Source organism: Seriola lalandi, unplaced genomic scaffold (genome assembly GCF_002814215.2).
Source record: "Seriola lalandi dorsalis isolate HSWRI2012SDOR001 ecotype SW California unplaced genomic scaffold, Sedor1 jcf7180002054918, whole genome shotgun sequence".
Taxonomy (NCBI): domain Eukaryota; kingdom Metazoa; phylum Chordata; class Actinopteri; order Carangiformes; family Carangidae; genus Seriola; species Seriola lalandi.
Window position 1 is genome coordinate 449,361 of NW_019525470.1, and position 19,810 is coordinate 469,170.

The 19,810-nt window shown below is 42.0% G+C and overlaps 2 protein-coding genes and 1 long non-coding RNA gene across 3 annotated transcripts in view; all 3 read right to left on the reverse strand.

Annotated features, from left to right (window-relative positions):
• Positions 1 to 951: 951 nt before the first annotated feature.
• Positions 952 to 6,847, reverse strand: LOC111673421 (beta-1,3-galactosyltransferase 2-like). Its single transcript, XM_023431178.2, has 2 exons — positions 6,609 to 6,847; positions 952 to 2,671 (listed from the first exon to the last, which is right to left on the reverse strand). The coding sequence occupies exons 1-2, from the start codon at positions 6,647 to 6,649 to the stop codon at positions 1,546 to 1,548; spliced, it is 1,167 nt and encodes a 388-aa protein (XP_023286946.1). The 5' UTR covers positions 6,650 to 6,847; the 3' UTR covers positions 952 to 1,545.
• LOC147817679 (uncharacterized) lies at positions 3,421 to 6,595 on the reverse strand. Its single transcript, XR_015436151.1, has 2 exons — positions 6,234 to 6,595; positions 3,421 to 6,149 (listed from the first exon to the last, which is right to left on the reverse strand). It is a non-coding gene; the product is annotated as an uncharacterized LOC147817679 (long non-coding RNA).
• A 4,779-nt stretch (positions 6,848 to 11,626) lies between the features above and the next one.
• The window catches only part of LOC111673431 (zinc finger protein GLIS2-like), a 30,917-nt gene continuing 22,733 nt past the window's right edge, over positions 11,627 to 19,810 (reverse strand). Inside the window, exon 7 of the mRNA XM_023431191.2 lies at positions 11,627 to 14,705. Coding sequence (XP_023286959.1) covers positions 14,035 to 14,705 — 671 coding nt within the window. The 3' untranslated portion in view covers positions 11,627 to 14,034. The remainder of the gene's footprint in view (positions 14,706 to 19,810) is intronic.

The window sequence follows — 19,810 nt, forward strand, 5'->3', positions numbered from 1 at the left end:
AGTTCTCAGAACATGTTTTGTTCAAGATAAAATCAAATCAAGCTACAAGTTAAACCTGCCATTCAGGTAATGTTGGAGATATTATTTGCACAATGTATAAACAAGTGTTGTGTTTATACTGCACACAATGCACATACACACACAGTATGCATAGAGTTTAGTGTCACCATGTTGCATGAAACCACAAAAGCCATTCTCACGAATAGTCTCATTGCTAACCTCTATGGAGTGAAAATAGTGACAGCTTCTAACCACTTACCAATTATCTTGGATCCAGATTTTTTTTTCATCAGTCTATACTCAATATACTGACATCCCCTTGAAAGAGTTATGGGTCGATGTAAGTATCCCTCCTCTCCGTACAGTTACAGTCTTTGTAGTGGGAAATTCCCTCTTTGTGTCCTCGCTGAGCTGCAGTAAGACAGTGGTCAGGAAGCTGCGCACCATGACCTTTGGAGAACAAACACTGGATTTTGTCCTCTCACATTGAGCACATTTACATTTTGAGCCATATTCTGGTTTTGATATTTGGGATATGGCATTTACATGGATCATGAGAAACCTAGTTATTCATTTCCCAGAATTCACTATTCCAGGTTAGAGTAATGCAAAAACCTGATCATTAACAGGATACTAGTGAGCATCTGAACACACTCGGTGTAGTGATCACTTCACTGCCACTGTGTAGAAGGAAATAAATGCAGCAAGCAGTTATTCAATGTACATTTTGGCCTGAGTCGTTTTCATATGATAGACTTGGAAAAAAAATCTGAATCTATCTTTTAAGGACCTCACAGTTTTCCTGGTCTCCACATTGGAAATCTCAAAGATAGAAAACCTGGCTGTTCAGGACCACACTGTGCTGCAGACTGTGCAAACTGCAGACATCCAAAGACAATAAATAGAGTAAAAGGTGGCATTCTGTATGAATATTAAGTCCAGAATCCAGAGTTTCGGAGGATTCAATAGCCTTGCTTCTTTTATTATTTAATTTCATTTAAAAAAATACAATAATCTGCAAAATAAAAAAGGAAAATAATAACTTTTACACCTTTCTGCCAGCGGCCAATGGCTTCTTTCCTTTGTTACTTAAAAGATACCCTTAGAAGTATTAATTGTAAACACATTAATTGTGAATATATTATCCGTACTTAAGATCTGTTGTGCAAAAGCAGTGGAAGCTTTCCCCACCTATCAGCAGCAGTAGTACCTGCATTTGTTACACTGGCTTCAACAGTCTTCTCCTCTTATATGCAACCAAGAGACAGAACCCATGTCCTCAGGGGTTGTTTTTTAATTCCACTCAAAAATTAATTCCACAAAAAAAAAACTTCCTTCATAATTTTCTTTGTTGCCAACCCTTAGGAGTTTTGAATACACCAAAGGTTTTGTTGTGCAATTGTTCATAAACCTCTGTAATCTTTCCAAATTGGTAATATACAGAGAATCATGAACACATATATTAGCAATATATAAATAAATTAACTTCCCAACACCCTGTCACCCAAGTCCTTCCACAGCTGTGCATCAGTAGCAGTCATTGTCCTAACAAGGCGGTCCAGGCTTCTTCAAATCTGTCCAATACTTTATCAGCTCTTGTGAAGAGCCAAGGATGTAGGTGATGATTTTGGAGTATTCACAGCGATTATATTTTGTGTTATAGGCTCTGAACTGGGACGGATCTGGTGACGACTTGGGCGCCAGTCCAAGCTTTTTCATACACATTCCAATATAAGCGTCCTCTATGTTAAAGGGCTTGACTGATTTTGAGGCTTCCACATATTTCCCTGGAAGATCGTTGGAGAAGACGTATCCCATGCCCAGAGTATAGGTCGGGTACACGGGCTCTGGGTACATGTCCTCGGGGACGTACCACTTGGAGTTCTTTGAACGGACGACCGGCCTGTTCCACATCAGCATCCCCGTCAGGTAGTTCTTCTTGGGGATGTCTGGCTTCTGCAGCATGATCACCAGATTGTCAATGTTCAAAAACATGTCCGAGTCGATCTTCATGGCGTACGCTGCTGTCGGGCAGCGCGTAGCCAGCCAGTCCATGATCACCATGGTTTTGATGGTTAGATTGAGGTAAGTGTCCATGAAGTCACTCTGGATCAGGTCATGGTGCTGGAGATTCTCCTCTTTGAGCTTCGCCTGCTGCTGCTGCCCATCATCACCTCCTCCAGAGAGGCCCAGCATGAACAGAGTGAGCACCACCTCGCCCTGAACCACGCTGTTATTGCCCCACGTATGCCGGATGGCGTCCCGAGCCTCCACGTTCTTCGGTGCTACCGGAACCATCAGGACCAGGAAAGGGGTGTTGGTTTTGCACACCTCTGTGTTATCCATAATGAAGTGGTAGTTGCGTGGGTAGGCCTGGTGGTACTGAGTGCCTGTAGGTGCTACAGTAGATAATGTGGCAGGGGGTTGTGTGGTTTCACTGATTCCTCGTAGTTTAACTCTGTGTTTCGGATGGACGTAATAAGAAGGTTGCACGTTAACCATATTGTTCAGTCTGAAAAGTGTGTTGTAGTGCTCGTGGAGTTGAAGGCTCTCCAGCCATGACAGAGAGCTGGAGGACAGAGTATAACATAGGGCGGAGAGCGCTAGACAAACCAGGAAGAGGATCTTGAGACAGGGTTTCTTCGGATTACTCAAGGTCACAGCAGGTTGTCTAAAAAGACGAGAAAGACAAAGTTAAGACTGGAGAGTAAACCACGCCAAAATACAACACACCTTCCTATATTTTTCTAAACCAAGTAAACAGCTGTACAGTAAACACATTATCATTTTCCTCCCCAATACTGACATCTACAATTAGATTGAAATAATTTTACAACGTTAAAATGATATAATATGATCATGAAGTACTGGCAGTAATAGCAGTGGAGCCCTGTTTTTGTGGGTGATATGTATAAATATTTATTACAAGCGAAAACCAGATAATGATATAGCGGTCAATATTATGGGACGTTTTACAGTTGAAAAACAAACTTGTTCCCTCTGACACAACTGTAATGCTGACACTGTTCAAAATGATGTGTAATAGATCTTTTTCTTTTTTGCAGACTTAGCTGAGCAGTTGAGTCATCCAAATGAAATTAAGACAGACACAGCTGCAATGCCGAGATAAATTAGATAAAAACAAGAAAATACGTTCATCGGACTGTTTGTGCCTAGATTAAATCCGCTGAGCACTTTCATTCATTAAGTTCCTAACTATCAGGCTGTTATTACCCAGCTGTGGAGGAACAACTGTAACCTTAACATCTCAGAAGGTGAGAAGAATAGTAGCTGCCTGTGGTGTTGAGGGATTTTTAGACAACTGCATGTGCTGTTGCTTGTTTCGATATAGTATTGATAGTTCTGATTTGGTAATAATAACTGTCACTGGCTGCTACTTGCTTAACATATTTCTGCTGGTTATTCTTTCATGCTCAACAGCCTGGAGGCATTTCTGTAAACAGTGGTGCTTCTGTTTCTTTCATGCAACCTCACAATGCAAATGTGTCACATGTTTTCTTTTGGTATCAAAAGTTTACTGACAGTCGCCTCCAATGCACCTCAACCATTTAGGAGGAATTTATGATTCACATTTAAAATGCCTTAAAGAGACACCAGGGATAAAGTAATGTGACTCACTCTTTACAGCAGTTACTATAAAGATCTCATGTGACAGGAAACCAAAAGAGACTTGACATCCTGTGATAGAATGGCTCTGTAATTTGACCTATGTGTATAATTTTCTTTAAAATCATTTGTTGTCACTGTTGTTGTGTTTTACATTTTTCAGAAATCCTACATTTTCTCAGTGATAAATTATTCTACAAATGATTTTTAAAAAAAAATCTTTTATATTTTCAGAAGCAATAAACATGTAAACTCCCAGCTCCAACAATGAGAAGATGGGATAAAATTATAAAAGAGAAAGAGATCCTAAAGCACAGTCAACTGCAAGGCAAAAGAAATCGAAACTAATGAATTAGTTTTAGCCCTAAAGGCACGAGACGCATCCCGAGAAGCATCATTGCAGGTCAGATACCAAAACACCTGCTGCCAAGAGCCGCCTGCAGAAAACCTTAACCTGAATAAACAGCCAGCGTCATCAGAGCTTACTGATGTGAGACAGTGATCAGCCGGCGATTGAGGATCTGAACACTGGCAGGAGGAGGAGGAGCAGGAGCTGCAGGAGGAGCAGGAGCTGCAGCAGCAGCGGGGGGGACAACACGCTCCGTGGACGCCATGAGTGGAGTTTTTGACCGGTTTGTTAAATTGAAAGTGTTGACAGAAGTTTTCGCTGTATCGTTAGAGGTGATTCTGCGGCAGCGTTGTAAGTGGAAACGCGAACGGTGCGTGTTAGTTCAAACAGACCGCCGCGCGAGGAAGGGTGCGTTGGATAAGAGTTACAGCGAGTGGAGAACAACGTGCGGCGGAGGGCGGCATTAAAGGACCATTTCATTAAACTGAAACAAATCTTTAGTTTTCAAAATTCAATGTTGTACTATTATTATTATTATTATTGTTGTTAGGGATCCAGTGGCCTAAACTACATTGTAGGAGCTATTTGTTCTCATATTTATTTATTTGTTCTGAGTTTGAAATACTATAATTCATTCGTTTTTATTTTTTGATAATATTCTCTTTTGTTAGTCGTTAGTTTAATTATATCATTTGCTTGTTTAGCATAGTTAGTTTTGGTTAATTAGTGTGCTGTTTATTTGGCTAACACTATGGGTAGGCTACTTGAGGTTATTCAGGTAGAGTAGGTAGACAGGTTTAGGACCAGCATGCACCTGGGTGGGCCTATGAATTTTTTTTTTTTTTTTTTTCCTCAGAGCAGGCAGCAGGAGACATTTTGCCTCTCCTGGGGCAAAAGAGAAATGCGATGGCTGTGTTTGGACAATGGAGTCTTTTGCCTGCATGAACCAACCACAGTTTCAACACACTGACACACTAAAGTCTGCTGGGCTCAGAGTCCCGCCAGTCAAGGGGGACTGGAGGCGGCATGGAGCTAACAGCTCATGTACAGGACACAAAGTCTATCAACCACTCAACAAACACAAAATCACCATCAAAGTGCAAAGCAAGAATCTGTCAGACTTCCCTCTGTTTTCGCCCCAGTCCCTCTGCGGGTTGATGGTCCCCAGGGGTAAGTTATCTGGTTCATCTCCCACCAACCCATGTGCACATCTGAGTCTCATCATCTCATCAACTCTTCCCTCCCACGCCAGTAAATAAACTCCCAGCTCATCCCTCCGGTCTTCATCACACCGTTCTGTCTTTCACTGCGGGAAAATGCCACGGCTAACTACCCAGTTTCTCTCAATCAGAATCAGACTCAGGAGGAAAAATAGGCTGAGTTGCTCCCTCAGCAAAGAATAGAGAATATGAAGTAAAAATAAAGATGAATACTATATTAATACTATAATAGAGACAAATAGAAATAGAAATATGTAAGGGTATGAGTTTTAAAATTGCACTTGTCACTTGTATGTATGAATAAATACATTATAAGACGACGTCTGCAGACCGTGTGAGAATAAGTCTATTGGTTCTGAGCCTCTGGGGGACGAGTTGGACACTTTAGTGGCCACAAGCAGGAAGGACTTCTTGTGCATCGTGGCTGGATTAGTCTGTCACTGAGGGTGTCCCTGTACTTGACTGTAGTAATCCGTTCTCCTGTGTCTCAGATATCACTACCTGCCACTCCTGCCATCAAACCACTAGTCTGACCATCCTGGTCAGCCGGTTTTGCAACACTATCATTACAACAAATTAGGAGGTTATCTCTTTCGCCCACAGCAGCTCAGTGTAAAGCAGAAAGAAATGTTGAAATAAATGTGGTCACACTTATTATTATTATTATTAACCGACAGCAGATAAATGAGTGTTATTGTTGCTGTTTTCACTGTGGCCCTGAAGCAGGAATTTACTGTAGAAACCCTCAGCACAGACAGAGTCAAGGAGAAATACTGATGTTTGTGGCTACAGAAGAATGATGGTTTGACTGCCTCCTGCGGGTCGGACATTATTTAGGCTACTAGACATTTTTAAATGACATAATTTACTTATCCTCGTATCCCCAGATACATAACTGAACATGAGGCCTGATGATCCGTTGACTGTGTCACTGGTTGGATGTAGAAGTGAATCTGAAAACACAGACGCAGCTTTTCAGCGTTTCTCTAAACAGCCTTTAAATCGTCACCATGTGACTCTGTGCGTAAAATACGCACCTCATGAATCGCTTTGTAAACGAATCCCCCCGGTTGTCGTGGCTAGTAACCTAGTTTTCATTGTTGGTGCTGAACAATAGCCGGTGTTTCCTTTTAATTGTCACCTAAATCCTCACGCGGAAAAAAAAAAAAAGCCCTACCCGTTACCTTTGGTAAGACTTGTATTTAATTAGTCTTATTCCAAGTAGAAGCTGCTGATAACAGTTTGACTTTTTCTCTTAAGTTTCTGTCAATAATGTGTGCGCTAAGTTCGTTATAGAAATAACAAAATAAAATAAAAAAACAAAACAAAACAACAAAAAACATAAACTTCATGCACTCTAGAACAAACTTCTGTTTTAGTGTGAAGGAAGTAAAATGATTTGAAGCCCTTACCTTTTCAGCCCATTAAAACCTGAGCCACTGAGATCCCCCATGACTGCCGCGACCCTTCCTTATTTCCTTATTCCCTTATTTCCTTAACTCTTCCTTATTTTAAAGGTTAGACTTTTCTCCAACCATGAAAATCCAGATTACTCAATTAGGACCGACTTATTACAAACTGACAGTAACTCTCACGCATGCCCTGTCCACGACAACGAGACTATCCTTTGACGCTAAATTAGTGGCTAGAATCGCGAGGGAGGTGGGGGAGAGAGAGAGAGAGAGAGAGAGAGAGAGAGAGAGAGAGAGAGAGAAGGAAGGGAAGGGAAGGGAAGGGAAGGGAAGGGAAGGGGGAGGGAGACTGTGACATTTGAAGTTTTGCAACCTTTGTAGACTTCACAATACTTGTGGGGCAAGGTTTTTCAAATATCTTTTCCAAGTGTCTACCTGCCTGCGCCCCCCTCCCTAACACCACACAAACACACACACACACACACACACACACACACACACACACACACAGTCTCTGTGACAGTGACAAAAGCTCAGAAAAAAAAGAAGAAAAGCGTGGTTTGGAAATGTCTCTTAATTAAAAGCAGCTCATTTTCCCATCACCAAACTAAACTGGAATCTTAAAATTTATTGCATGGGGTCATGAGAGATTTTTTTCTCGGGGGGGGGGGGTGAGAGAGGAAGGGACTTTACCACAGTAATTAAGCAAAAGAGGAGGGAGGCATTCCTGTTGATGTTGCTGGAAATACCAAACTATAACACAGGAAGATGATGTTGGGCTTAGGGAAAAATTACTGCTACACACCCAAGTCGCACAACCCGTAGCAACACACCGTGCATGTCTGCCTCCGAGCTCAGAGCAATACATCTTTCATCAGAAGCATTTGATGTTTGGTAAAAAAAAAAACAAAAGAAGGCGACGTCCCTGCTGTCTTCCACTTGGACCACGGGAGGACAGTGGGTTCACACACCGGGGTGGCTCTGCAGCGGAGGTTGGGCGGTAACGCAGGAAACACTGTTGCTCCATTAACCCGACAGAACAGAAAGTACAAAGTGATTTAACAGATCAGCACAGTGAGTGTGTGAAAACTAGTGAGCAGAGTTTTAAAGGGAGTCCTCTGTCGCTTCCCTTGGGATGCGCGACCCCGTCGAGGCCTAACAGCGTCAGGCGTGCCAGACCTTCGTTGTCATGGTAACAGCAATGAACACGCGGTTAAGGTTTTGGTGTTTGCATAGGTTTGCGTAGGTTTAGGCGCAAAAAAAAACAAACAAAAAAACTGCTTGGCTAGGTTTGGAAAAAGATCGTGGTGAACGTACTTCGTTATGGTTAGAGGAGCGTCGTCATGGTTACGGTGATAAACACGTGGGTCAACTTGACTTCGCCTTACAACAGAATGCAACCATGGGTTTAATACGCTGCTTGTCGTTGTCTAAGAGGACAGTGTAAATCCCAAAGGAGTTGTGTGCCTTGGTCAGATATAAAAGGTTGGGAACCGCTGATTTAGACCGTCACAGACTGCGTTGTTGCAAAAACCTCCCCTCAGGCCTTTTACTTATTTCTTGCAGAGGGGACTTTGACCATTTAGCAAAGCTGTGTGCATTTTGTTAAGACAGTAATGGGGAGCTGGGCTGAGTGGAATCAGATTCGTGTCACATTCATTTATCTGTTGCACTTTTGTCTAGTTGCACACTGCGCTGTCACTATCAGATTAATAATGTTGTTTAACAGGTATTTTGTCCTCATAATACTTTTTGCTCATGCAGGCCACAAATGATTCCAGGGAAACAACAGTGACCAGCTGTCACATAGTCATTAAGGAATCCAGGAAGTTACTGTTCCCTCTTGACAAGAAAGGAAGTGGATGTGTTTTTCCAAAATGTTGAATTGTTCCTTCAACAGTCACAATATAATGCTCAGGGCTGCAATGACAATGTGGAGTCTCACAAGTATAGGATCACCTATGTTTACATCGACAGGTATGTCATGGAATGACTTAAAAGACTAAAATATCTCAACAACTATTGGATTACTATGATTTCTTTTTCATTCATGGTTCCGGCCCCTAGCGCCACCAAGCAGCTTCAAATTTGTGGTTTGGAGTGAAATGTCCCAACAATGATTGGACGGACTCACATGAAATTTGATATACACATACACACTTCTGTTTACTAAATATCTGCAATATGAATGAGTCTAGGGAAAAACCTGTTAGTCTTTTATAGTACTTAGACATTGTCACAGATATAGGTAAAACCTTGATGTTATTTTTGGTTGCACCTCAACAGCAGGGCCCTATAAATAAGTTACGCTAGATTACACTACATTAGCCGAGTGCTGGAGCTTCCCAGTTGGTCGTTGCCCTCTCAAAATGAAATAAATCAGGTGTTTTTACTATTGATTTGGTTGTATTTTGATTTGAATTCTTTCATTTGATTTTATTCATTTGATTTGTGAAGCACTTTGTGACTATTGTTTGTGAAAAGTGCTGTATAAATAAACTTTGCTCGTTACTTTCCGTAGAAGAGAGAAATGCCTTGGAAGTGACTGCTGGTTAACGTGCTATTTAATGGGCCAGGCCTCAGTTCCATTGTCTAACAACAGAAACAGAAAAACAGGTAAATGAGCCCAGACAGCAAAATAAATCCAGATTGTACTTGGTTCCACATGCTTGTTTTCTTCTAGTCCAGTGTACACCCAGTTTCACGGCCCGAATCCGGCCCATATACAGCGTAATTGTCAGATGCTACACAGAAAAATCTTTCAGCTGTCAGTCAATACCAGAGGATAGAAGCCAGACCCATGCCCAGATGTGAAAGTGTACGGGTCAGACTTGGGCCTAGGACCAAGGCACATGTTTGGCCAGAAGGAAATTCAGCTGCACTAAAATATTGCATGTGTGAGCACAGAGAGTAGGAGAGAGGCAAACACATAAAGGTCTGACACTAAGCAGAATGCAGATAGTCTAGGACGCAGTCATGTATACTGGGCTTTATTACTGCAGAACAAGGGGAAGTTCCCTTGTAAACACAGAAACATTCATCAATACACGCAGAAGACAAAGTCGAAAGTTTTAACTGCTCTCGGTCATTATGTTTAACCAGCAGATCACAAATGATGAATCACAATTCGACATCTTGAACATACTTCATCACATAAATATAACATGTATTCCTTCGAAATGATCCTTCCTGAGTTTGTGCTTGAATTGAAATAGCTAGATATGAGTTTGTCTTGCGTCAGATGATACAGCGAACACCTTGTTGGAGTCTGTAAATCCTGTCATAAAGCTGTGTGCAGTCTTTACCATCTGTTTACTTATTTAGTAGTATTCAGTCTGACAATAGTAATTGTAGCCTACAGGTGTCTCAGCTGCAGACTGGGGAGTTAATTGTCTGTTTGAGCTTGTGTAAGCCAGGGAGTCACTGGAGTCACTGAAGCTTTAAATGACAAGTGGGGGAAAAAATCCTCTTATCATTACATATTATTATAATGAACTAATGACAGTGAAGTGGTGAATAGTTCTGTGAAGCTGCTCTGAGCTCTGAAGGATCTAAAAGATCATGTGTGAGCATCAGCATCTTGTTATATGGACGATGAAATAGCTTTTTAGAAGAAAGATGTAACCTTTAATCTGAAAGTGATCATCGTGTCTGCGATCACCTGTTGTGTAGTATGTGGAACCAGTCTACAACATCTGTGTGACGAATAGCACATTTGGTAAAGTAGCTAGACTACACTGAACCAACCACAAGACAGTGGTTTCCTGCAGTTGAAGCAGAAAGCACAGAGAAGCCGCAACAGCCAGGAAGTATGATTAATCATCACTCATGTATTAACACTATTTTGTTGTCTGCCAGCTATTATTACCAGTGAACTAACAAAAGAGGAAGTTATTGAGTTTTATATTGGTTTAGTCAGAGTCTATACAGCTACATACAAATTACTTTCAGAGGAGGCTCTGTGTCCCTGCTGTATTAACAGCGTCCTTTGCATGAACAGTGAGAGCCGGCATGACTGATAACATGCTGTCCACCGCAGTCCAAAAATTCATCAAGTTTAATAGCTTTTTACCAAGTGTTTACTGCAGTTAAACATTAACATATTAGAACATAAGAAGTAAAAAATGGTGTGTGTGTGTGTGTGTTTAGATGCAGTTTTAGATGCAGTGCAGAACAGCACTGTGTAGAGGCAAAAACAGTCCCATCAAATTGTACAAACTCATAGATCTCAACACTAACTATGTCTAATTTTATCCATCAAGATCCACTACTACACTTTATCCTGAGAAAGTGCCAAAATATTAAGAAAATATTTTTAAAAAAATGATGATAGCCCAAAGAAAAGATTCTTAGATCTGCCAGTTTAAATGGATCCACGCCAAGACTTAAGGGGTTTTGCCCTGGCCCATGTCCCTTAATGAAGGAGTGGTACTTTTTGCGGTTAAGTAGTTTTCGTGTAATCCTGCTGACAAACAAACAAATAAATCAACAAACAGACATGGGTGACAAATGGCCGGGTTTAACAAACTGTTGAAGCAAGCAGGCAGCCAAATAGTTTGAGGCTATTGGTTTAGTTTGAGGTTACGTGATTAACAGCTATGACAGCTGTGTGCGTCCCTGTGCGTGTGTGTGTGTGTGTGGTTTCCATTTCCATGAAATTCTGATGACATATGAATTAATAATTGTAATTGGTTTTATATTATTATGCTGCATAAAGAGATAGTATTTGTCCTCCACCACTCTTTCCCCCCGGCCTCAACTGTAAAACCCAACATTTCAGTGGAGATTTCACTTTGCGAATATTATGCAACATGTCTCAGGTCTTTTCATTGAACTTGATAAACCTGACAACATGATGGGTGAGATTCAACATTATTTTTCCACCTCTTTCATGATTTATTACTTTTTCTCAGTTTTATTTTTTGCTTTATTTTTGTTTTGTTTGTTTAGAAAATAAGTCAAAAGGGATGAAACTTTATCCACACATTGACACAAAGACACACGAAGACAACAGGAGATATTGAAGGTAGATTTTCTTTCATCCGTTCGTGTTTATTGACATACTAGTCATTGTCATAGTCATTAACACTGGCGACATTCTTAGAAAGTGTTGCAGTGGCCCTGATGTACAAATCACATCTGTTGTCAAGTTATTAAAATTCAGTTTTCTAAAATGTAATGAAAAAAAAAACATTTATACACTTTACATTTGCGTAAATATTTTTAATATACTGTGTGATATATTTCAGTTGAAACACAAGGCACTTGGACACCTTTGAAATACTGATTAGGATAAAATCAATGTGCAAACAAGAGTACAAGATACAACAAACGAAGATACAGGCCACATGTGGCCATTGTCAAACATTTCCCCTTTGAAAGTACTTGAGAGACTGTTCTGAAGCCGCTGTTTGGCTTCTTCTTATGTACCTTTTCGTGTTTTAACATTCATGTAAAGCAAATGTGTACCCATTACTGCCTAATACACACCCTTGTCTACTTTGTTCCTGGTTGAATGTGTTCCTCAGCTGGTCTTGTTTAAAAGGCAGGGCTGATCCTGTTGAGATCATTGTCTTGGAGTGATAAGTAGAGCAGACAATTAGCTAAGATAAACTGCAAGCGTACAGAGTTAACCTCAAACCTACATTCAGTTACGTCAACACGTTTTTTTTTGTTTTTTTTTTCTTCTATCTTCTTGCGACTTGAAAATCACATGGTCAAACAGGTAGCTCTGTGTGGATTGTAATCTTTCTTCACACATCGTAGTGCCGTGATTGTCCCAAAACAAATTATGCATCAAAGTGTCTCTGAGATAAGAAAAACGCACACTGAGATCGTTTTATGACTAATAAATGGGAGATAACTACGTCATAAGGTTTGGTTTCCTGAAAGGCGTTCAATAATCTTGTTTGCTCTGGGCTCGGGAGCGACGATAAAGTAAGGGGACATCAAAGTTTACATATTGCACATGTCACCTGTTGCACCAGATCTATTCCACAGAAAATTTTAAAACAATACAGCGTTCACTCAGACTGTGAAGAGTTTGAATCCATTCTGTGAGTAGATGACTACGGCAAAAACTAAAAATGATCTTCTCAAACACATGAAGATGAATTAAAATATCCTCAAATGTTTTTATTTTAATGTCAGTCGTCATTTTATGGGAGTCTGTGTCAAACTTTCTAATGATTGCTATCTTATTCTGAAATTTAACTCATTTAATGTAGTAATAAAAAACACACTCATTAATTTTACATTCAATTATTGTGTATGGACTGTGTTTCCCATTGCGCCCCATAATCCTGCTTTTCTATGTTTATCTAGGAGTAAACACATGGGTTCATGGGTGTGTGGCAGCAGTGAGTGGGGGTTGTCAAACATATCAACTGCAACATTATTAGTGCACCTGCTCTTTTTTTATGACCTGGTTTAGTTCATCTTATACAAACGCTTAGGAAAACGCTTATTGACCATGAGGTCAGGGTGTAGATGAACGGGAGGAGGGTGTGGGGGAATCAAGGAATATTAAAGGATCTGTTCACCCAAATAACACATACTTTCTCACGTGTGTGGTATCAAGCCATACAGGTGGATGTTGTTTTCTGTCCTGTGTTTTTCAAGATACCTGCCTCTAGAACATCTGCCACCACCTTGATTTGTTGGAGTTGAACGCAATGTCATTTTAAAGGGTCACAACACGACGCTTGGAGCTAAATGCTAACATCAGTGTGTTCTACATGCTCACTGCGACCGTGCCAAGATGGTGATGGTTACAGGTGTGATGTTTACCTTGTTAACTATCTTCGATTAGCATGTTAGCATGCTAACACTTAGTAATTATCACTAAATAGGAGAAATGAAAATGTTGACCTGATGATGGCTCTGGATAAAAAGTCAGCGGCTCACCAAAGTCAGTAGGATTCATTCTCTGGGGATCATCTGTGTCTGTACAAAATCTCATGGCAATCCATCTGAAAGTAATTGATACATCCAATACATCCATTTTCAACTAAGTTTTCGGCTGACACCTGAGAGGGATATTTCAAAATCTCAGCAGACAAAATCTCTGCATGGCTAAATGCATCTATATTACACATATTTAGTAGTTTGGGTGAAGTTACCCTTTACACTGCGAGACAGCTGAAACATGCATGGTGACACTCCAGGCTCTTGCTGGGGTTTTGCGCACTCAACTCAAAGACTTCTCTTCTTTTCAGTCTTTCTTTCTGTCTTCAGTTGTTTCTGCGCTGGAATGAATGAAATGCGTTTTTATGGCTCTGCAGATGACAGGGACCTTTGACCACTCACATGCACACAAGCACTCTCTGCAGTCACGTTCTGTATGTCATGACATGCACACAAACACAGACACAGAAAACCACAAACACACACTCCCTGGTTCTTTTTGAATTGCTGAGTGCACATCCTAGCTGACAACAGCTGGTTTGAGGAGGAGCGCCCTTGGGGGAACAACCACCCAGGACAAAGGGTCACTACGCCTGGGCCCCACCCCTGCAGACAGGTTCAGCACCTCCCCCTCCTCTCCTTCCTCCTCTTCTTCTTCGCCTTCTATTTCCTTCCCCGCCATCCGCCCCAGACCTCCCAGAGCTCCCAGCCCTAACATCGAAGCAGCTGAGAGTCCGAAGTGTAACAGAGGGGAGTCCGAGAGGCCGAGCGGCCCCATGCTACCGCCTCCAACAGAGAAGAGTGGTGCCCCATGGTGGCCCAGGGCTCTGGCGTGGCAGAAAGCAGAGAGAGGCAAAGAGGTCCCGAGACCCCCAAGAAGAGCTGCGGCAGCCCCGGGTATGATGATGTGGGCTCCGCCTACAGAGGGCAGCTCAGCAGCGCTCTGGTGCCCGGGCAGGCCCAGCCCTGACCCCAGCCTGCCCGGAGCACCTTGCTCCTGGGCGACAAAGTGCCCGTGGGCCTTGATGTGCTTGCGTAGCGAGCTGGGATCTGTGTAGCGCTTCAGACAGCCTACCATCTTGCAGTAGTAAGGCTTGTCAACGTAGTGGGTGCGGGTGTGTTTGAAGCGGTCGCTGGAGTTGGAGTAACGTTTGCTGCAGCCTTCATAAGGGCAGATGTAGGGTTTTTCTCCTGCAGAAGGAAGATGGGAGAGACGGGAAGTAGAGGGAGGGAGAATGAATACATGACTTGATTAAAGTATAAATGAAAAACAAAAACAGAGAACAATGGTGTGAATAGGTTTCACTGCAGGTGACAAGAGGCACAGTGAGAAAAGCAACAGTCACTTATATGTTGCCATAAAACATTTTTAAATTCTGCAGAATTATGAACGTCTGTCTTGTTTCGGCTGGAAGTTGTCAGTGCAGCTTTTTTTGATCAGCACAAATGGATCTTGCTCACTTGTACCATTTGATTTTTCAGGTTAAACCTTTCTTAAGATTTATCCTGTGTTGCTGCTTTACAAGGACTTTAATTAAGTACTTCAAGCTATTTGATATCACACTTCCATAAAGATGGAAAAGAAATAAGAGCAAAATAAAAGATAGAAAAGATTTTCTTAACGGCCAAAAACAGTGCAGCAGAAAACATTATAGCCTCATGAGACTCTCCATGAAACGACTGACGCATTACACAGGTGTGGTACAAGCAAAGTGCTCATGAGTACGGTGGCCCTGAGAGCTCAACACTTAAGAAAACACATGCAAACAAACAAAACACAAACAAATTCAGAAAACATCTTCATCAGTTTGACAACACATGTGCTGCAAATACTCACAAAACAACGGAGGTGTTTCCAGGGGACACAAAAAAGTGATGAACCCGTCAGCGACGCACTTATTGTTCAATGCTTTTAACTTCAAAAGTCTCAAAGCACCGAACAACAAGCGCGTCCCAGCTGGGTTCATCACTTTTTCGTGTCCCCTGGAAACACTTCCGTTGTCATCTGTGCTACTTGCAGCGCGTTTCTGTATTTGCTTTTGTTGTGAGTATTTCGGATGTTTTCTGAATTTGTTCGTGTTTTGTGCATGTGTTTTCTTGTTGCAGGACACTGAGTTCTCAGGGCCACTATTCATGAGAGACAAACTTTAACAGGACAAAGTCATCCTGCTGATGAATATCATGAAATGATCCAAAACCCAAGGACTGCAACTAAATGGACCATGAGGTGACATTGTTTTGAAAAGAATAGAAAAGAAAGGAAAGGAAAGGAAACCCCCAACGGAACAATAAATCACAGGATTTGAAAACTGAATTTTGTGCAGTTTCCTACCACTAGCACAATCCTCCACTTCGCCCTGACAGGCACTGAAAGGAGATTATCCGAGAGAGGGAGCGGCTGGTGAACCACAAACAATAACAAAAAAGAAAGGTTTCGCGTTTACAAGAAAAAGACATTTATCAGAGTCTGTGTGACACATAATGGTGTCTTGTGCGCACATTCAGGGACAACAGGATTCAGAACCAAAACTGTGGTTAAACAAGCCATGAGCACTTTGAAAGAATTCGCTCCTGTGTTTCAAAGTTATCCACCCAAGTGAATCATGTATTTGCACAAACTCTGTGTAAACACACTGATCATCAGCTAGATAAGCTTTCAAGACTCCCGTCCATGTTGCAATGCATGCCCTTTTCTTATCACTGTAGTTTTATAGAATCGATAACTCCCTGCAGATCTGGTCAGTAAAGAGGACACATACTGGGACGGAAAAGATAGGAGTCGTGTTTTCAAGGAATCATCCCATGTTAGAGGCATCTGCTGCTGTTGTTTTTTGTAAAAAAGAAAAAGAAAAAAGAGAAAATGGTAGCAAATGGAATTGCAGAAAACCTTCTTTACATTTAAACATTCACGTTTTGGATGGATGGATGGATGGATGGATGGAGGGTGAACCTGAAAACAGTATGCCTTCGACTCTGGCTATCGCCTATCAGCTAGACAACACAGGTCCGCCTGCAGTGCATTCTTTCCACCAAATTTACTAGAAGTGGTGAGTTGTGCGAAGAGCTGATTAGCAGCCATCAAGGACAGGAAACGATGAACTGACCATGGCAGCACCCATGGGAATTAAACAGAAAACACAATATCCACAAACACAATGAAATTGTCAGATTTCCTTCCTCTGGGTTTTACTTAAAGTCAAGCTACGTGACGTGAAGAGAAACAACTCTCTGAGATCAGAGTGACATGTGTCATAGTCACAGTGATGTTATCAGGGTTAGACTTGTTCTGTAGTGTGGAGTTTATATGTTGAAAGACATTTACCTGCGTAATGACAAAGACACTATTGTAGATGAATTCATCTTAATCTGTTGATTACTTTTAATAAAACAATGTGTGAATTGTTGATGTAACCATAATATGCTTATAACTAAGTGACTTTTTATAAAACTTGCTGTGCAACGTTACAGAAGAACAGACTGAACTTATGATATTGTTTGAAGGCCAACTCCTTATATGGCAGACATCCCGGAACAGAAGTAAGACAAAAAACGAGGAATAGCGTCGGGTATTGTCTCTCTTTGTGTGAATCTCTCACAGATCCACCGCCAGTAGGGCTGTCCCGCGTAGGGGAGTCAGATAACACGAGGTGAAACAAAACCGAGAACACGTGGAGGAGCAAAACAAAGAAGACAGCGGCATGGACCGATAAGAGACTCAACCCACATTGTATCACTTTTTTCTCTATGTGAGAATATGAAAGACTGGGTCAGGAAGAAGTGTGTCAGACTTCGTGAACTGGCACAACTGCATGTTGTTGTCAGGGAGAGATAGTTTGGCCCAGAGCTCTGTAACGATTCCTTTTTTCTAATGCTATTTTGCTGTTAGCGTTAATAAATGCTGGGATTTGAACTTTGAATGAGTGTCCTGTTTCCTCCAACACGCGAGTTCAGGTGACGAACTCAACAGTTTGGTGACCCCGACGTGATGAAGGCAGGATTTTAATCATTTTTGGGACCAATTTGTAAGTCTAAGTTTGTTTTACTCTGACACAGACAACCCGGACACAGAAGCAGCGATCGAGGCCTCGCATTAAAGGGTAAGCAGACGCCTGTTTGAACGAAGAGCTGCGCATTGAACATTTCTAAAATGTAACGCTGTGCTATGTGTCTACATTGTCTGTAAAACAGCGGTGAGCCAGGGAAAAGAGATCGTTGATACCGCGGTGGGGGAAGGGTTAGGGGGTCACTGCCTGAGGTGCCTCCTGGGAGATTGATAGAGCAACCCACCAGGGCTTAATAGTCTGATGAGGAGGGAATCTCCCTAGGTGAGTCGAATTTGCCATTTAAAATAGTTTTATTGAAGTTGGCTGCAGCTATATTTCCCTGAGGTTAGTCTGGAACTCTTATGCCTGGCTAGGACGCTCATGTGACGTGACACTCTACAGGTGTACTTAGAACCGTATGTGACAAAGGTCCGGGGCATTAAAGGGTTTGTATCGGGGGCACCAGGAGAGGGCCGAGATACTTAAAGGGTGAGGCAGATAAAGGGTTAAAGTCCCATTGTTAAAGGGTTGGAGTCCCAGGGTTAATAGCCCTAAAGTCCCCGGAGCTCGCTATTAAGAGACAGTAGTGGAGTAAGTAGGTCGTTTAAAGGATCAAGGAAGCGAGTGTGAAGCGGTAATGCAGGACAGTTTATCGCAGAAGTGTTTAGAGTATTTTTTGTTATTACTCCCCGCGACGTGAGGAGGGTGAGCTCTTATTCCTAAGCTACTGTAAGAAATTTCATATTGAAGGTATCCGGTAGTGATCCAAGAGACTGAAGATATGGGGTTAGAGTCCCCATTGGTGTGATTTTTTGGAGAAGTTGGAGATAAAAGACAGCAATTGGGCCAAAAGTGTGATGAGTTGTGGAAAGAGTTGCAAGCTGATAAAAGATTAGAAGAAGGCGCTGGGAGCGGCCTGCTCTGCATGTTTGATAAGCTTGAGAAGGAGGCTAGTACAGACCTTGAACAGCATGAGAGCAAAGCACCTAGCGTGTTCCAAAAGAAAGCACACCCCACTTGTCAGGGACATAAATGACCAGGAAAAGCGTTAAACTCACACCTAAAGCAGGTAAGGGAGGCAGTGCAGCTTTTAGCACCATGATGCAAAGGGAGGGGACATCAGCAGGGGCCTCAGCCAGGGTTTCATCTAACACAGAGGAGGAGATATGTACGTTAGAGGAACAGGTACAGGCCATACATGAGTCCCTTGATCAGCTCAGTCTAAACCAAGCACAGAGGTCATGTGTAGAGGATAGAGAGCTGCAAGATGACATTTCAGAGGGAGAAGTGGGTGAGCAGGTGAACAGCAGCACCAATGATGAAGGTTAACAATTTTATCTTAAAGCCAAGGGGGTGTTCACTAGAGGTAGAAGGAGGAGAGCGCAGACAGACCCTACAAGTAGTTATGAAAGTCAGTCAAAACAGCAATGGGAAATAACCCTGACATCCCAGGATGTGATTGTACAAAGTGGGAGAAGCACCTTGCTCACCACTTTAAAAATTTTAGGCTTAAGGCTGATGCTGAAAATATTGAAACTCAAACTTCTCAGTCTCAGTTGTTGAAACTACAACTACATTCTGCACGTAAACAGCATAACACTGCGACCCCTATCATGTTACATTGTTTTATGACAGGGACACCACAGACGTTTACCCGCAGGCTTTTTGTGCTGAACTTGAAGGCAAAAGTTGGCAGATTACCATACCACATATCACTCTCATGGTCCACACTAAGCATCAGGCTAAAGATTAAGGTCCAATGTGCAAGAGACTGTTAACAGTCACGGACTGGGTGCCCACCCAGATTCCTAGTCTGTTTTATTCTTGTAGTGAAAAATCATACAAAATAATGCACGCCACCAGTTTGAACATTTCCATGGTAGAGAGAAAACCGATCACGAGCAGGCGGAGGCTATGCTCTCTCAATTACCAGCATCACTTTGGTCACAGGGAGCTACAGACGTAGGTTTTTGTTCAACCATTGAGCCAGTCACGTCTACACGCATTTGTTGAGGATGATTTCCAGCCACAGGTTCGATGCTGTAGTCTAGTGAATATCTACAGCAGCAGGACGGTGTATGTGTACATGTCACCTAGTTTAATTGCGTGGCTCACTGATGTGTCCTAATAGTTTATGAACTGAGCTCTATGGTACAATACTTGTTAAGCAGATCAATTCAGGTTTGGTTTTTGTTCAGATTTGTTGGTAATAGCATAAATATAGAATATCACCTCAGTTATACTTTAAAGTCG